This window comes from Camelus dromedarius, chromosome 27 (genome assembly GCF_036321535.1).
Source record: "Camelus dromedarius isolate mCamDro1 chromosome 27, mCamDro1.pat, whole genome shotgun sequence".
NCBI lineage: Eukaryota > Metazoa > Chordata > Mammalia > Artiodactyla > Camelidae > Camelus > Camelus dromedarius.
The window spans coordinates 25,390,633-25,407,908 of NC_087462.1; the positions used below are offsets into that span (position 1 = coordinate 25,390,633).

The window sequence follows — 17,276 nt, forward strand, 5'->3', positions numbered from 1 at the left end:
ATCATTGTCTGCAATGAAGTAGGGGTTCACCTGATCACCTGGGTGGGCGGGAAGCTGGGGCGGGGGCAGCGACATCCCAGGGCATGTGATCTCAGGGACCAGCCTCTGCGTCTGGCTTGGGCTTGGCTGGATGTCCGCTCTAGGTCTTCAGCAGTGTGGAGTCTGCAGCCTCCCACCCTGGGTGCAGAGGGCCTGCCCCTGGAACGGGCTGCCCTATGGCTCAGGGCATAGACGAGATGCAAGGAATAGTCCCCAGTGAAAAAAAACCCTCACCACCCAAGACTCTGACCATGTGGACATACCTGCAGCCCGGCCGCTGTGCTAGCTCCGGCTGCCCTGCTGAGAGGGGTGAATGGGGCTCTTCTGTTCTCCAGGGGAGGTTTTCCCTTCCAAGTCAGGCAGGGTGAGCTGTCTCAGGGCACCTCAGTGTCCACGGGGCAAAGGGCAATGACCAGGGAGGTGCCACTCTCTCCTGTGGCCAGACTTCCATGACAATTAAGAGCACTGACACTTGTCGAGTGCTTAGCTAATAATAAACACCCCACAACTGCTCTTATGTGTCTGCTCCCTAACCTAACACGAGGCTTGGCAAGAACTCGTGCTATGCCAAGTTCAGAAGGCAGCTTGGGGTGGGGCTCCTGGCTGACTCCAGACATCATTCTCTCCACCAGACACCCTCTCCCATCTGCCCAGGTGTGGGTCATGGGGGCTTCTAGCTTGACCGAGCCCAACCCAGAGTGGAGACCCAATGGAAGGCACACATTGTATCTTAGACCCTTGCCTGCCCCAGCAGCCCTGGGAGGAGTCAGGGATTACGCTCTCTCTCCATCAACACGCCCACTGTGTCCTATCACCGGAGGCCCCGGCGCCCCTGGAGGCTGACCACAGAGTCCCCGAGAGCTGCCAGTGGGAGCTCCAGACTTATCAGTCCCTCCTCCATGAGAGGGGGCGGGGTGAAATTTAAGGAACCACTGCATGGAGAACTGTCCTGGGGCCTCAGGTGAGTGATGTGGACCCATGAGCTGGGGCTGGCATGAGGGGTCAGCTGGAAGAACTGGGGAGCCCTTGCTGCAGGGACCAGGGTTGGAGCAGGCACCTCAGGTGTTAGAGAAGGTGAGCACGCCCACCTGCCCTGGCTCAGGACCACTCTCTTCAGGGGCAGGGGCGGGTAGAGCTGGATGAGAAGGGAGCCCCATCCTTTCCTCCAGCACCCAGCCCTTTGGAACACTCTGGCCCCTGGTTGAGGAACAGAGCCCAGGCCTTCAGCTCTTCACGCCACCAAGTCCCACTCGGGCCGGGTCCCCAAAGCCAGGAGCACTCCGTGGAGGTGTCACTGTTTTCCCCTGGGTGCCTGGGGGAGTCAGCACCACCCCAGGGCCAGGCCGAATCTGCCTCCTGGCTGGGGCTCCGCGCCACCCGTTTGGACCTTCAGGGAGGACAGGGCTGCTGAGAAGCCAGCGGGTGGTGGGTGAGGACCCACAGGGCAGGGCCAGGCAGAACCAGGGGAGCAAGGCTACACCACGTACCATTGCCTTTGTCTGAGCGCTGTGGATGGCTGTTGACAGCATTGGGGACCCCGTGGGTGGCCCAGCACGTGTGGGCAATGCCGAAGTGGGTTTCAAACTCCACTTTTAAGTCCATGCTGTCTTGTTCTAGATGAAAAAAAAAATCAGTTTGCCACACTTTAAAAATAAGCACTGACATGGTGCTGTTACATAAGGAGGCATCATTACACGGAGACACACGCTACACCAAAAGTATACCCCACCACTGACCGCAGAGGTCCCATCCCAGGATTTCTGCCAGACCCTTGCTGTTACATAGCACTTATCAGTAACCTAACTCACGTCACTGAAACTTACTTTAAAGAAAGAATTATAGACCCCTACTATAAATGGAGTAGTATCATTTGCCAGAAAAATTAAAATAAATACATACGTACTAAATATTGAAAAAAAAATTCCCAGCATACCATCACCTGAAATAAACCATCCCACACTCTGGGAAACAGTTTTACAACAAGGACATAGCCCTCTTTCTATTTTTCCACACTCGGGTAGCTTAATGTTTTTAGTCTCAAATGCTATTGGAACAAAAGATTTTAAAGTGACCCAGTCTGGGTGTATTTATTGCTCTGAGTTGGTGTGTCTTCCACTTACTGTAAAGTTCTTCATCAAGAGCCTTGACATTTCCTCTTTTCTTGACTAGCTGGATGTGTCTTTCTTTGACTTCATTATTATTTCCATCGATTGCCACACCTGTAATGTAAACATGTTTTTTTTTATTAGCAATAAAATTAAATATTTTAATGATATGAAATGAATTAATAAGTGCAGCATGCATCTAAACATGAAGATAAACATACACATATACGTTCACATTATTTTCAATAAGAATAAAAATCTTGACATTTTTGCATAATTCATGTATTTTTTTAATTGAGGTATATAGTCAGTTTACAATGTTGTGTCAATTTCTGGTGCACAGCACAAGGCTTCAGTCATACATGAATGTGCATATATTTGTTTTCTTATTCTTTTTCACCATAAGCTATTACAAAATATTGAATATTTCCCTGTGCTATACAGCATAAACCTGTTTATCTATTTTATGTATATTAGTTAGTATCTACAAATCTTGAACGCCCAGTCTATCCCTTCCCACGCCCCTACCAACCACAAGTCTGTATTCTATGTCTGTGAATCTGTTTCTGTTTTTTAAATAAGTTAATTTTTTTTAAAGATTCCACATAAAAGCGATATCATATGGTATTTGTCTTTCTCTTTTTGGCTTACTTCACTTAGAATGACATTCTCCAGGACCATCCCTGTTGCTGCAAATGACATTTTGTTCTTTTTTATGGCTGAATAGTATTCCATTATATAAATATACCACAACTTCTTTATCCAGTCATCTGTCGATGGACATTTAGGTTGTTTCCATGTCTTGGCTATTGTAAATATAAACATGATTTTTTGTTCTGGAATTTAAGTTTTGTCTCCCATGCTTCATTACAGGATGTGACACAGGGTGAGGGCCACACAGAGCTGTCGATGTATTAGTTCTTTTTCCCCAGGTTTGCTGCCCAGAAGAGAACTAGACAGTGTTCAGGATATTGACTTGGAAAGAAGAGGCTGTGACCGTGGCAGCGCTTACTGGCAAGTGGGGACCACGTGCCTGGAACCTAGGCTGTGGCTGCCTTGCCTGGCTTCTAACCCGGGTGATGCTCGGGAGCTGTGGGGGAAGTGCCACCAAGGCAGTGGGCTCATTTGAGGGCATCTGTGTGCTCTGGATTCTGCTACTTTAGCTGGTACCTCCACTGCACTAGTGTACTTGCAATCTTTCATCTGACTTACTTTCTGTTAAGAATTAACAGGGATATAAAATTATCTGGCTCTCCCTTTTCTCCTAAGGCGGCTTAATTAAAAATGAGAAATAAATAGAAAAGCAGGTGGTGTGCCAGGATCTCTGGAAATCTGAAGCTCTTGAAGTATTCATTCAGTATTCATTTATTCATCACTTAGTATTCATTTTTCCTCCAGAAAATAAAACCCACGATATTATCAATAACAAAATCAAACAGTCTAGCCCAGATCATCAGCTGTTCCTTAGTGTGCATTAATTAATTCCAATCCGGAAGCTGACACAGAGCCTGGAGTTAACTTTATACTGTTTCTTTTCTGTGCAAAATGGATGCACAGGAACCTGATGAAAAGGACAAGGTTTTATATGCTTCTCCTATGTTGACTTTATTATATGAATGAAAGTGATAAAAATGAATGTGATTTTAAAAATGGGAAACAGACCAAATATCCACCTGTTATTTGGATAGAGGAGTAAACTCTGCGACAGTCTTCCAGGAAGAGTTTACGATGATGGAAAATGATCAGGTAAGTAAAAGAAGAAGACACAATTGCAGAATTGCATAATTGTAATCAGGTAAAAGTTAAAAATGTCAGCACGACACCTCTATCTGTCCCCAAACCCCAGGCCACCCCAAAATACACACAAAAGTGCCAGAGGAAGGACACAGATGTGGATGGGGGAGCTTTTGATGGGGATTTCTTTTAGGCTTGTTTTCCCTTCTACTCTCCTACAGAATATTTCTAATTTCTTGAATGAATGAGCACCACGTTCCCGTGCGGCGCCGTGGGGCCCACCTGCGGAGTCGTAGCCCCTGTATTCAAGCCGCTGCAGGCCCCTGATGAGGGTCTCGAAAATCTCCTTCCTCGTCCGGGGGACCCTGTAGTTCATGTAGGCGAAGATTCCTGTCAAGAAGAGAGGAAAACCATATATTTACAAAACACTTGGTTCTGTTTAGAAGGAAACACTTCCGGGGACACAGACGTCACTGGAGGTGCAACTCCAGGGGGCTTCCCGGCGGCGGCCTGCAGAGGGAGGTGCGGCCTTCCCTTCCTCGGACGTAACAGGAGAGCTGCACTCTCCTCCTGCTTCTGGGAGGCCGTCGGACGCAGCCCGTCTGCTGCGACAAGAAGACTCAGGAGGCATGCGAAGGACACGTGTGCACCCCCGGGCTGGGCAGCTGCACTGCAGAGACTTTTCCTCCTATGGACGTACTTACAGAAGATGTCTTTCACTGCAGTGACATTTATAATAGAAAAGGTCAGCAAAACAACCCAACCAGCTAGGGACATCTGAACTCCCGCCTGCGTGGGCTTCTTGATTTGCACAGAACACTCTGGGGAAGAGTCATAAGGAGGCCCGCTCCAGCCTCCTGCGACAGGTAAGAACCCGGGCTGGGCCTCTGCTCCGCTCTGCATTTGGCCTCGCTGTTTGGAGCTTTGCCATCAATACGCACGACTTTTACAACAGCAAGCATAAATCCATCCCTCGGCCCCAGAGAGAATCCTTGTCTTCAAGGGAGGCCAGCAAGCCAAGAAGATTTTGTTTGGCTTCATTTTCTGCATTCATATTTCGAAATAATATTTTCCAAAATAAGAAGTAATACTCATCATGTTGGCTCTTTCCAAATTCTTCCACTCCACTACTTGAGACTATGGGCCCTGGGTCGGCCTGTGTCATGCTCTATGAGTGTCCCATCCCCTCACCCCTCTGTCCTTTTGCCCTGCGTGGGAAAATCTGCCCATCTCAAAGCTCAGCTCCAACCTAACCCCCAGGGCAGGCCTGTCCAGGCCCCAGCCAGAAGCGCTCGCCTGCCCTGGGTCCCCAGCGTTCCTGCATCCTGAGACATCTACATCCCCTGACAAGGCCACAAGCTGGTGCTTCTATCTTTATATTTCTTATTGTATCTTGGCACATGGTCCTTGTTCAATAAATGTATGTGGAAAAGAGTGATCATGAATCTGTATCAATCAGTGAAGGAACAGTATGGATTGTGAAAAAGTTTTGCGGCTTCTGGCATATTTACAGTAACTCATCTTCCTGAGAACTCACTGTGTGGCAGACACTGGACTAAGCATTCCCACATGGGCATCAATCAGAGCTCGCAGATCTGCTGTTACCTTCCCCTTTAATTCTGGAACTGGGCCAGAGTCCTGAGTGGAACTAAAGAGACCTGACTTTAGGGTGTAAACAATCCTAACCACTGGGCTACACTGCCTTGGGGATGAATAGGGTTAAAAGGTTTATTTTTCCCCATTTTAATTTTTAAATTTTATTATTTTCAAACCTTCTCAACATTTTTCAGGGATGACAGGAAGGTCTGAGCAAGACTTAAAGATGGTCAGATATCTGCACTCTCATGTTAAGCATTATTTACAATAGCCGAGACATGGAAACCACTTAAGTGTTAAATAAATAAACTGTGAAATAGACACATAATGGAATACTATCCAGCCATTAAAAAGGAAGGCAAATTCTGCCATTTGCGACAACATGTGAATCTTGAGGGCATTAGGCTAAGTGAAATAAGTAAGACAGAAAAAAACAAATCTCTGTGATCCCACTTATACATGAAACTGGAAAAAACCTAACTCACAGAAAGAGAAATCAGGCTGGTGGTTGCCAGAGGTGGGAAGAGTGAGGGAATTGGTGAAGGTGATCAGAAGGTACAAACTTCCAAATATAAGATAAATTCTGGGGACGTAATGGACAGCGTGGTGACTACAGCTAACAACATTCTATTGTATATTTAAAGGTTGCTAAGAGAGTAGCTCTTAAAAGTTCTCATCACAGTGAAATAATTTTTAACTGTGTGAGGTGATGAATGTTAACTAACCTTCCTGTGGTAATCATTTTGCAATATGTATACACATACACATATCTGTATGTAATACATACCAATACACATACACATATACAATTCACTATGTCGTACACTTTAAACTTATACAATGTTACACTCTGGTTTCTCTTCAGATCGTGTAAATCTTTCACCTTTTAAAGTTACACAATGTTACATGTCAATTATATCTCAATAAAACTGGAAAAAAATTTTTGCCAGAGCTAATCCTTGGAAAGGACAACCTGCCTGTGGATAACTGAGGGCTGACTATGATTCTGTACGAAACCACCTAGAATGCCTCTGTAACATTTGTAACATCCCTGGATGAGATTCAAGTCAGGGTAGTATACCTGAATGAATGAGTAAACTTCCACTAAGTGAATGCTATACTCCCACACAGCGAGTAGGGTCACATCGCATGAAATTTAACTTGCTAAAATTCATCTAGACACAGTAAAAGCAGTAGGCGCTAAAATCATACAGCGCTAAAAATGGCATTTTGCATTCTCAGGTAAGTTACTGTACATAGGCTGTATTTTCACACGAGCATTAAGGTACAGGGTTTATATTTAAAAACATGCACAGTGTGCTTTCTGAGCAGTCACAGACGGTTTCTTTTAAAGATGGCCAAGGATAATTTTGGCAGTCAGCTATTTTTGTCTTCCTGGCTGACTCTAGGTCAGGTGAGACATGCCTCCCTCGCAGAGCATCTGTGTTCCAGGAGCTCACCGTTTACCCTACACTTCAAACCTACACATGTCTGGCCAGAGGATGTATTTTTGTCACCTTACTTATATATATAAAAAAGATAGTTACTTTCTTTTTTTTTACTTTTAAAAAAAATTGCAGCCTTAAAAAATAATAGAATAATGCCATTTGCAGCAACATGGATGGCCCTGGAGAATGTCATTCTAAGTGAAATAAGCCAGAAAGAGAAAGAAAAGTACCACATGATATCACTCATATGTAGAATCTAAAAAAAAAAAAAAAAAAAAAAAGACAGGGAGTTACTTTTTGACGGAAAAATTTTAACAGCTTTTTTGGGATATACGACACATACCATAATATTACCCTGTTTAAAGCGTATGATGCAATGGTTTCTAAGTATATTCATAGAGGTGTGTAACCATCACCACAATTTGTTTGTTTAGGTAAAACATTTTATTACATTAATTGTCCTGCAAAAAATCAGAAAGCTCCCTGGAGGGATATGGTCAAATTTCAGCCACAGTCAAGAGCACGTAGCTCTGGGAGACGGTTCTGTGAAGGATGGAGCGACTCACAGACACTTTTGAAATTTTTTAAACTGCAAAACTTTCCGGGGAATCGTTCCAGAATGACATTTTACACCTCATGAAGGGAAGTTGACGGGCACTGCAGTGGACACGAAGGCGCACACACCAACTCAGGAAAGGTTCGGAAGGCCGGAGACATGTATGCGTCTCCGGCTTTGAGATCCAGAAACAGCCTCCTTGGTGGTGGGGGTGGGGGGGGGGGGTGCTGCTGCCAGAGCCCCCGCTGGGCTGGAACCAGACGGATGGGCTAAAAGGTCCTTGTCCTCAGGACCACCAGCTGTGTCCACACCCAGCTGGGAGGCCCGGCAAACAGTCAGGCACCATCTGTTTGATTACCGTGGTGAGGGGGGCTGCCACGGAGTGGTTTTCAAGATTTTTGCGCATGAAGGCAAAATTTAATTTTTAACATGACATCTCTTGCATACGAACATCTATTAAATTCTTTCACTAACTAAGCACTGCCTCTCTCCTCTTGCAGCTCACCCTCTTGGCTGGATTCTCCCTACAAGCTACTAGGTGACGTGAATACATTGGGCACTTACACTGTGTTCTTCATTTCAGCAAAATAATGCAATACAATAAAGCTGCTTTCCTAGGAATTTTGCTTGCTGTTCCCGTCAGATTCCCTTCTGGAACCCCCTCCATCCATAATAAAAGCTAAAATGAGAATCCATTTTTTACCTATGAGATCAGTAAAGATCAAACAATTTAACAAATAAGTGAGAGTTTAAATCCGTGCGCCCTCCGTGGAAGGCAATCTGGCAATCTCTCAGACTGAAATGCGCACATCTGCTGACCAGAGCTGCTGCACTTCTAGGAGTGTATCCAACAGATACCTGTGCAGAGACTCAAGTATGCACGCGTGAGGATCGTTGCTCAGCACTGCTTGTGGCAGCTGAAGACGGGGGACAGCCCGATGTCTAGCAGGGACCAGGTAAGTGATGACACGGCCACATGGTGGGGCCACTGCAGGGCCACAGGCAGGCATCTCTACACAGGGAACAAGGTGAAGCTGTGTGTTCTCCCGGATAACAAGCTAGATCTCCAAGATGTGCCAAGTGGGGAAAGCAGCCTGCGAACACGTGCGAATTACCCAAGGTGGGTCAGGGAGACATACAGAGTCTTTCTGGAGGACCCAGGGGGCAGTGGTTGCCTCTGAGGAGGGGGCTGGACATAAGGCAGAAGTTCCCTTTCCACTGCATGTGCCCTTTTTGCGTAGTCAGGATATTTCGTCACATGCCTGTAAAACTATTTCACCATGTGCTGCTGTAGGAATTGGAGAGTGGCAGATACAGGATTGTCATCCAGCCCAGTTTGCCTTCACTGAGTCCACGGTGGCTCCCCAGCCCCGCTCACCAGGAGGAACAACCACAGGGAGGACCGGGCACTGTCCGAGCCCAGGGTCCAGTGCGGAAAAGGGCAGGCTCAGGGTCACCAGGCCTGCATGCCTCCTCCCTTGTCAGCTCTGGGACAGCAGGGGACACAGGGACGGTGGAGCTGCTGCCTGCATCAAATATGGATTTCAAATCCCAGCCCAGCCCCTTGCTTCTGTGTGGCCTGGAGCAAGTCACTGGGACCCCTGTGGAGCAGGACATTGGCAGCACCTACTTCCCTGTGGTTCCCCACGGTTGAGAATTCACAGGAGTCTGAAAGCCCAAGGACCAGTGCCTGCCACACAGTAAGTGTCTGAGTCGTGAAAACGGAGCAGACAAGGAGCTTCCTCCTCCTGGAGGGGCGTGAGGTGCAAATGCAAGTATGCGTACAGCACACCAGAAGCCCTTTGAGAAATCATCCTCAAATGAAACCGCAAGGAAAATAGTACCATTTTACTGTTACTTATTTTTTGGCTTTCTTCCTGGGGAAATGATGGTTAAATCAAATACGTGATCTGGCTGCAGCCTGATGAAGATGTAATTCATCCCACAAACATTTCTCTGGCCCACAGGGGTCTCATCACTGCACTGGGTGGTGGGAGGTGCTGAGATGGACCAGTCAGGGGGCCTCGCAGGATGAGTCAAGAGAAGACAGGAGGCACAGGGACCACCCAACCCTTCAGGAGACTTGCAGGCAGAGGGGGTGGGAGCTGAGAGGCGGGAAAGGGGCAGAGGGCTCCTGGACCAACTCTCTGCAAAGGTGGCCCCAGTTCTGCTGATGCCCGCTGACAGATCACACCCGGTCTACTGCAGGCCTTTCCCTCTCCCCTTCTGAACAAGCCTCATGGCCCTGTTTATTTCCTGTATAGCACTCCCTTCCCTACGTGTTGTCTGACTCCCCACTGGATTGTAACCTTCGAGGATGGGGACCACATGTATCTCATCTGTCTTACTCATTGCTGTGCTCCCAGCAACTAGCCCAGAGCCTGGCACATTTTTGAGCGCTCGGTGACTACTTGCTGAATGCATGAATACATGAGTAAATGAATGGATGGGGGAGGGTGATCAGAGACGGTGGCCTTCGAGCCGGGCCCGAGATAGCCATGCTTAACCACGCCCAAGCAGGTGGAACCCCCAGTGTAAGAACAAGGGACTGACAGGCCAGGGAAGTGGACAGGGCTGATCCTCAGGTCCCTGAGTGTCAGCCTCTGTCACAAGGGCAGCATGGCACTGCCCTAGGGGTAACCGCAAGACACTCGGGTACAAAGGCCTATATGCCCCAGCATCCCCCACCCCCCAACCACTGTGCACTGAGGATCCCAGGACTGGAGTGGAGAGCCTTCTGCATAAATGAACCAGGTCCAGGGAAGGATCCCGGAACTCCTCTGGCAGTGGCGGCTGGGGGCTGCAGAGCAAACCACCACCACCACCACCGCCACCGCCTTCTGTGATGCCTCCCCATGTGCCGACGCCCTCAGAGCCGTATTTTGTCTCATCCTGACAATGCCTATGCCTAGGCTGTGGTTCCCATGGACAGACAGGGCATCTCTGGCTGCAAAGCCAAGGAGCTGGGTAATTCATGGTCAGGTCTATTGGACTGCAGGGGGGTCATGACCGCTGCTCCCTAAATTAGCTGAGACCTGTCTTAGAATCCTACCCCAAGGGATGAGAAATAGCTCGCAGAGGGGCCTGGCCTGGGGGAGATGCCCGCCGGGCCCCTGATGGACACAACCCAGAGTGCCCCTGGTGGGGTCCTCCCCTGGCCCCCAGGAGGTCGCCCCCTCCATAGGACACTCCTGCTTCTGACTCCACCTTTCTCTTCCCATCAAACCCCCACCCCCCACAGGGTGGAGGCAGCCATAGCAAGGCTGGCTCCCACTACATCCCTCCCTCTCTCCCTTGCCCAGGAGGGATGGCAGAATCCCTCCGAGCTGGCTGGAGAGATGCCCAGGCCCGGGGCAGAGGCCGCCTTGGCCCAGCCGCCGCAGCTCCGCGTGTGTCCCATGCCCGCACCGCCATCCTGCATCCAGAGCCTCTAAACAGCTTTTCAGGGTCCCACTCTTAAAACTGATGGGGAAAGTGAGTGATCAACGGTTCCAAAGGCAGAGAAACCCAGATAAATTCAGAGAGACTCCAGAAGAGACCGTGGATGTGCTGTGGAACAGAGACAAGCCCTTTGCGGGCCCCTCAACCCAGCCCACTTTGCGGGGTTGGAGAATTCGAACGGTCCCTCTGAATGTGGCTTGAGAGATCATATAGGCACTCAGGACCAAAGGCACCACGGAGGTTCATCCGTGCTGGCAGGGGCACTTCAAACCTTCAAGTGACAGATAATGACAATGACCAGATGGAGGAGCAATGCCCCAGGAGGCCCAGCCAGAACTAGGATCACTGAACTCTCGGAATCTTGTCTACAAGCCGTGGGGTGCTCAGGGTGTTGGAGGTGAGGAGAGGTCGTTTGGAGCCTGGAGAGCGAGGGAAGAAAGCCTGAGTTCCCAGCGGGCGGGCTGGGGTCCACGTCCTGATTCTGTGGCTGCAGGTTTGGAAAACCTCTCCATCTTTCCGAGGATCAGTGCTTTCCAAGTGAGGGAGGGCAGACAGTCTCAGGCAGAGACACAGCCCGCACCCCACACAGGATAGGGTCTCACTCTGCGGGAACATGTCACCGCCCAGCCAGGCTGGGACCCTCTTCAGACAGAGGTCACTCTTTCCATCACCATCCAATGCTTCTCAGACCTCCTTAGTCCACAAGCCATAGTGGTCGCAGTCCCAAACTGCAAGACAGGGCCAGATGGATTTTTGCCTGATGAAATTCCTGAGTGTGTGTGTGAGAGAGAGAGTGTGTGTTTGTGTTCATGTGTCAGGTACGTGCACTGAGTAAGTACTTGTGTGGGAGCGTGTGTATACGTGCGTGAGTCTGTGCTTGAGTGTCAGGTGTGTGTGTGTGTGTGTGTGTGTGTGTGTGTGTGTGTGTGTGGCATGCCGGGGGAGGTGGGCGGTGTACTCTCTCCCGTGAGGCTCCCAGGAGAGGGAGGCCACTGGGCCAGGAACGAGGGCCGTGAAGGAGGCTGAGTCCAGGACTCCCTCGTGCAGAGGAGGGGAGGCCAGTTTTTTCACAAAATGGGGATGACAGTTTTTGCTGCCTCCTCTCAGAAGTGAGGGCAAAGATGAGGGTGCGAAGGAAGCGTGAGACCCCACAGCTGGGTCCTCACACCAAGACAGAGGAGCCCCCAGGCCTGTGCAGGGTCAGGAGGGGGCTGGCTCCTCTGGGGACAGCCTCACCCTGCGTCAGGCCTCCTCGGGCCTCCAAAGGTTAAAGTTTCCACAACACTCAATTCCCGGAGATAACAGGAGACTCTGCTTCCTGCAGTAAATGTGGGCAAGGCATTTTTATCTTTAAAAGAAAATTCCTGGTGTCCTTGTCCTGTGAGGATTTCACCAAGTGCAAAGGAGAAGCAACATACATATAGTCTAGATTGTACTAAAACAAGAAAACTTCCAAGAAAAAAAAAAAAGGAATCGTGTTTAACTTGCCAAAATTTGGCTATAAAAAAGCCAGACTTTTTTTTTCAGTGAAATATTTCCTTTGAAAATTAAAAAGAGGCAGATGACCAGATTATATTATTTAACTGTTCAAGCACTTAATGAATTTCAGAACTTTCTCCCAAGAGTATCTGTAACCTCAAATTAATATTTCCTTATAAGCAAATGTTGCTAAATATAAAAATAACCCCTTAAGGAGGGAGGGTATAGCTCAGTGGTAGACTGCATGCTTAGCATGCATGAAGTCCTGGGTTCAATCCCCAGTACCCTCTAAAAATAAATGGATAAATAAGTAAACCTAATTACCTCCACCAAAATGAAAAATAAATAAAAATTTAAAAATAAATAAACTTAAAAAAAAGATTAGAGCAAAGATAAACAAAACAGGGAATAGGGAAAAACAGAATTATCAAAAAAAAAAAAAACCTCCTCAATTTAAAAGCACTGTTTACTGATGTTATATCACAAAATCTCCAGAAGGTTTCTCAGAACTTGGGAAAAACCCCTGATGAGTAAAATTGCTGGGAAAACGACGTGGTGATGGGGAAGGCGAGGTGAAGAAAGTGGAGGGCGGGTGGCAGCCCGGGCTGAGCCCCTGCCCCACTAGCCTCTGTGCAGCCCTCCAGGCAGGAGTGCCCACCACAGTCCTGTAAGTAGGGGTGGTGGTGCCTGCGAGCTGTCAGGACTGGCTCCTGAGAGCCAGCTGTGTGCACAGCTTCCCAACTCCATGCTTCAGGGACCTCACACTGATGACCTGAAATTAGCCATGGTGAGAGTGTTCACACCAAGAAATTGGCAAATCAGAGAGCCAGTTGGTAAACATTAATGTGCACATCACTGAGTAGGGGGCTCTGTCTCCCAAAGCTCCTGTGGCCTGGAGAAGTAACAAGCCAGGCGAACTGACCCCAGAATCCAGGCCCCATTAACTCCAGCCCAGTCCCTACTGAGGCATCCAACCATGGGCTGAACTGTTACAAGAAGGAAAGGAATGTCAAATATGACAGGGTTCTGAGAGCCACAAGGAGTTTGGGACAAAAGGGTGAGCCCCCCTGAGTCAAGTAATCTCCCTGGATTGCTGTTTTCTCAGCTGAGATAGGAGGCAAGTCCCTGTAGACACTTGACAAGCTCTCCTGAAAGACCACTGTGCAAGTAAATAGAATCTCGTGTGTGTGTGTGTGTGTGTGTGTGTGTGTGTGTGTGTGTGTGTCCTGGCTCCTCTGGATTCTGCGGAATAAAACCATGTCTGCTTCTTGCAGAGAAGAGATGAGCGAGAAGGGTACCATGTATGTGCAAGGAGGGCAGATGTAGTGAGCATGCTATTTATGTGACTCGGAAACTGACTTTTAGAGAAGGTGTGAAAACGATTTGATCCAACTGGGTAAGTGGCATGATGCCAGTGAAGGACGGGGTATTTAACTGATGCCTGCGTTCACCTTCTGACTGTAGTGGGTCCAGTTTGAGAGTGCTGGGACCAGAGGACCTGGGTGTGTGTGATGCGAGGGAATGCTGGTAGCCCTCTGGGCGACATTCTTGTGGCCATCTGGGATTGGCAACACTGGGCTATTCTTGAGGAAGGCATCTGTAAGCAAGAGCCCAACTGTAGGAGGATGAACAGTGGCCCTCAAAAATACTAGGTCCCAATCCCTAGAATCTGTAAATGTTACTCTATATAAAAAGGGGTCTTTATAGATGTGATTAAGTTAAGGATCTTGAGATGGGAGATTATCCTGAATTATATGGACGGGCCCTAAGTGCAAACACAAGTGTCCTTGTAAGAGGAAAGTAGAGGGAGATTTAACACAGAGGAGGAGAAAGCAACGTGACCTTGGAGGAGGAGGTTGGAATGAGCAGCCACAAGCCAAGGAATGCCGGCAGCCATGGAAGCCAGGAAGAGGCAAGGAACAGATTCTCCCCCAGAGCTTCTGGAGGAAGTGGGGCCCTGCTGGCACCTCCATTTTGGCCTAGTAAAACAGATTTTTGGACTGCTAGTCTCCGGAATTATATAAAAAAAATTTATGTTGTTTTAAATCAGCAAGTTTGTGGTAATTTGTTATAGCGGCTAGAGGAACTAATATCAAAGATGACAAATTCAAGGCAAAACTAGCAAAATAATAATTCTCCAATTCTGCATAGCCAAGTCTTCCCTCCCCCCGGCACAGATTACTAAATGTAGGGCAGGGAAGATTTAAGAATTCATGGATGGAAAGTGGAATCCTTTCCATCAAATCCCCACGCAGCCATGGTGCAGCCACGGTCCATGCTGCCATGCCCTTGCATATGCTGTGCCCTCAGCCTGGCACACCTATCACCCTCTTCTCTGCAGAGCTCATACTGGAGTCCAGGCCCTGAGGCACTGTCCCAGGTCCCTCCTCTCTTCTGGGGAAGGTCAGTGTCCCTGCCCTCACCGTGCCAGGGTCCCATACTAAGCCTGCATGGGGGCCAGCAGGTCACACCAGTGAGTGAGGCAGCGGGGCAGGGGTGGGAGAACTGGGGAGCTTGCCCCCGTGACCCCAGGGGCCACCGCACACTGCTCAGAAAATACGGACTCAGGGGTGCTCATCTTCAGATTTTTTTTTCAAGAGAAGTCAAAACCCCACCTCCTTATATGAAATCTCCCAATTTTGTATCTTGGTGCTACAATAATTTAAAAAATAAAGTTTAAATCCTGTGCACCAAACAGAAAGACGTCTGTCTGCTGGTTTGGCACTGGGCGGCCACACTGCGGTGTGTACCCCAGGTCTTCCCTCTATGGCAACATTTACCTCATGAGTTATTCCGTCCCTGGTCAGCGACCAGCTCCTGGACCGCTGTGAAAGGGCATCTGAGAGGAGGAAGCAGGGAAGCTGCTCCGTGTTTGGGGGGCAGACCCAGTGGGAGGCTCTCAGTGCACTAGTCTGGCTCTAAGGCCAAGGGCTTTGAATGCCACACTGAGGAGTTTGGAATCCAAAGCTTCTTAGCAAAACTGCCACCTTTTCCTTATCTCTCTACCCAGAAACACCCGCAGTCAGCCCTAGATGGATGTTACCAATGATGCCCTGGAGTCCTGACATTTTTACAGAGAGTTCAGCAATTTAAATTGATGCCTGCTTGGCCTGGGGGAAGCTGCATCCCAAAGTCGGCTGCCTGCTCCTTGGTCAGTCAGTCCGTTTTCACTTTTTCAGGAGCGCTTGGCCTCAGAAACAAAGCCTGTACAGACCTTGGCCCTCGGCTCACCGCTGGCACACCCCACCCTACCCCAGCAGCCCTCAGTAAAGTCAGACAGAGGCCTTTCATGGCTTCAAAAGTTCCACCAGGTCCTCCAGCCACAGGAGGCTGGAATGGGTAACTGAATCCCACTCACGGAAAAAAAAAAAGTCACAGTGACCTTTTGTCCCAGCCGAAGTTCTCGGCCCTCTCTCCAGCCAGAGGCGGCAGCCCAGCCAGGACAGTAAGGAATTGCAGATGTGTAGATGTGTGCACAGGGCCGGGCCGCCCTCCCCACCGTCCCGCAGCCTGGCCCGACAGCGCCCAGTCGCCGAGGTATTCCGGACGCCGGAGCTCCCATTCCAGGGCTCCCTCTCCCAGATTTGGCCCAAGGTTCGGCAGTTAAGTGCTGCTTCTTCCCCGTGCCTCGCTGAGAGCTCTTCCCAGCAAAGAGGCGGCAGTACGGAATCAACCCTTCTGGGGCCAAGAAGTTCATTTTGGGACGCGAGGAGAACAGACAGGCCCTTCCCAGCGCACCAGGGGCTGGTCCCGATACCAACCGGAGGGTGCAGGTGGGGTCGCCTCTCTTCGGTGCGCGCAAGGAGCCGGGCTGGACACCCCGTGCCCTGGATGCGCGCGAGCTTGAGCGTGGCCGCCTTTGTGGGCGACACGGGGGGGGGGGGCGCTTTCCTTACTGGACACGGGGCGCGGATACCTTTGTGTTGCGAGGGTCCAGGCCTGTGACAGCACCAATTCCTTCCTCTCTGTGGGTCCGAGACCAAGGTTGGGTAACCCCTCCCCGACACCTCCCCGGGACACCCACTTGGCGGCGGGGCAAGCGGAGGCAGGCTCGGCCCCTGAAAGCCCCTCGGAGGGGGACCAAGACAAATCGACGCCCCCATTCCGAGCCGCCTCTGGTCGCCTGCGCCTGGGTTTCGGGCCCAGGCTGTGAGAGGCTGGGGCGCCGGAACCTGCGGCCGCCACGGAGGAGGGGGGCGCAGATGGGCGATGCACTCACCGCACATCGTGGAGGCTCCTCGCGCCCTTCGCAGCTCCGGGCCTCTGCGCGCTGCTGACACTCGGCACTCACCGCGCGCCTTGCGCTCGTGGACTCGCGCCCGCCCCTCGGACTCTGGCCCTTATAGCTCCGAGCCCTCCGCTGGGGCGGGGCCGGGGCGGGGCCTCCTCCCGCCTGCCGGCTCCTCATTGGCCTCCTGTTGTCGTGACAACGACCGGCTCTGGGCCCCCAAGAGTCTGGGCAGGAGGCTACCCGCGGCTCCCAGGAGCCAGTTGCGGGTGTAACACGCGGGCGCCCGGCGTTAGGTCCTGGAAGTGGGCTGAGGGGCAGCACGCTACCCGAGTTCGGACCCGGACTCAAGTCCCACAGAGCAGGCGTGGGACCTTGGGCCGGGGACTGGCTGAATCGCTCTGCACTTCAGTTTCCCCTTCTGTAAAACAGGGATAACAATGGATCCTACCTCCCGGGTCGTAATGAGGTTTTAAGTCAGGCTTCTGTAGGTAAGGCGCCGAGCACAGTGTCGGGCGTAAGAACACGTGTTCCTGGTGTGCGCCCGTCTGTGTGCCAGGCTCCTCCCAGGGCACCGGAGACGCGGCACGCGGCAGGCTCAGACTCAGACATGGAGAAGGACTTCGCCAAATTTGGGCGGCCGGGGCGGC

The 17,276-nt window shown here is 50.3% G+C and overlaps 1 protein-coding gene across 2 annotated transcripts in view; it reads right to left on the minus strand.

The window, feature by feature from the left end:
• Positions 1–16,702, minus strand: part of GFPT2 (glutamine-fructose-6-phosphate transaminase 2) — a 39,781-nt gene extending 23,079 nt beyond the window's left edge. The window contains exons 1-4 of one of the 2 annotated variants that reach the window (XM_010993646.3): positions 16,618–16,702; positions 4,161–4,268; positions 2,160–2,258; positions 1,527–1,652 (exon numbers count right to left, since the gene is read on the minus strand). In XM_010993646.3, the coding sequence (XP_010991948.2) occupies positions 1,527–1,652; positions 2,160–2,258; positions 4,161–4,268; positions 16,618–16,624 (340 nt within the window). In that variant the 5' untranslated portion in view covers positions 16,625–16,702. The remainder of the gene's footprint in view (positions 1–1,526; positions 1,653–2,159; positions 2,259–4,160; positions 4,269–16,617) is intronic. The other variant, XM_064480183.1, reaches the window with a different exon arrangement.
• Positions 16,703–17,276: the final 574 nt, after the last annotated feature.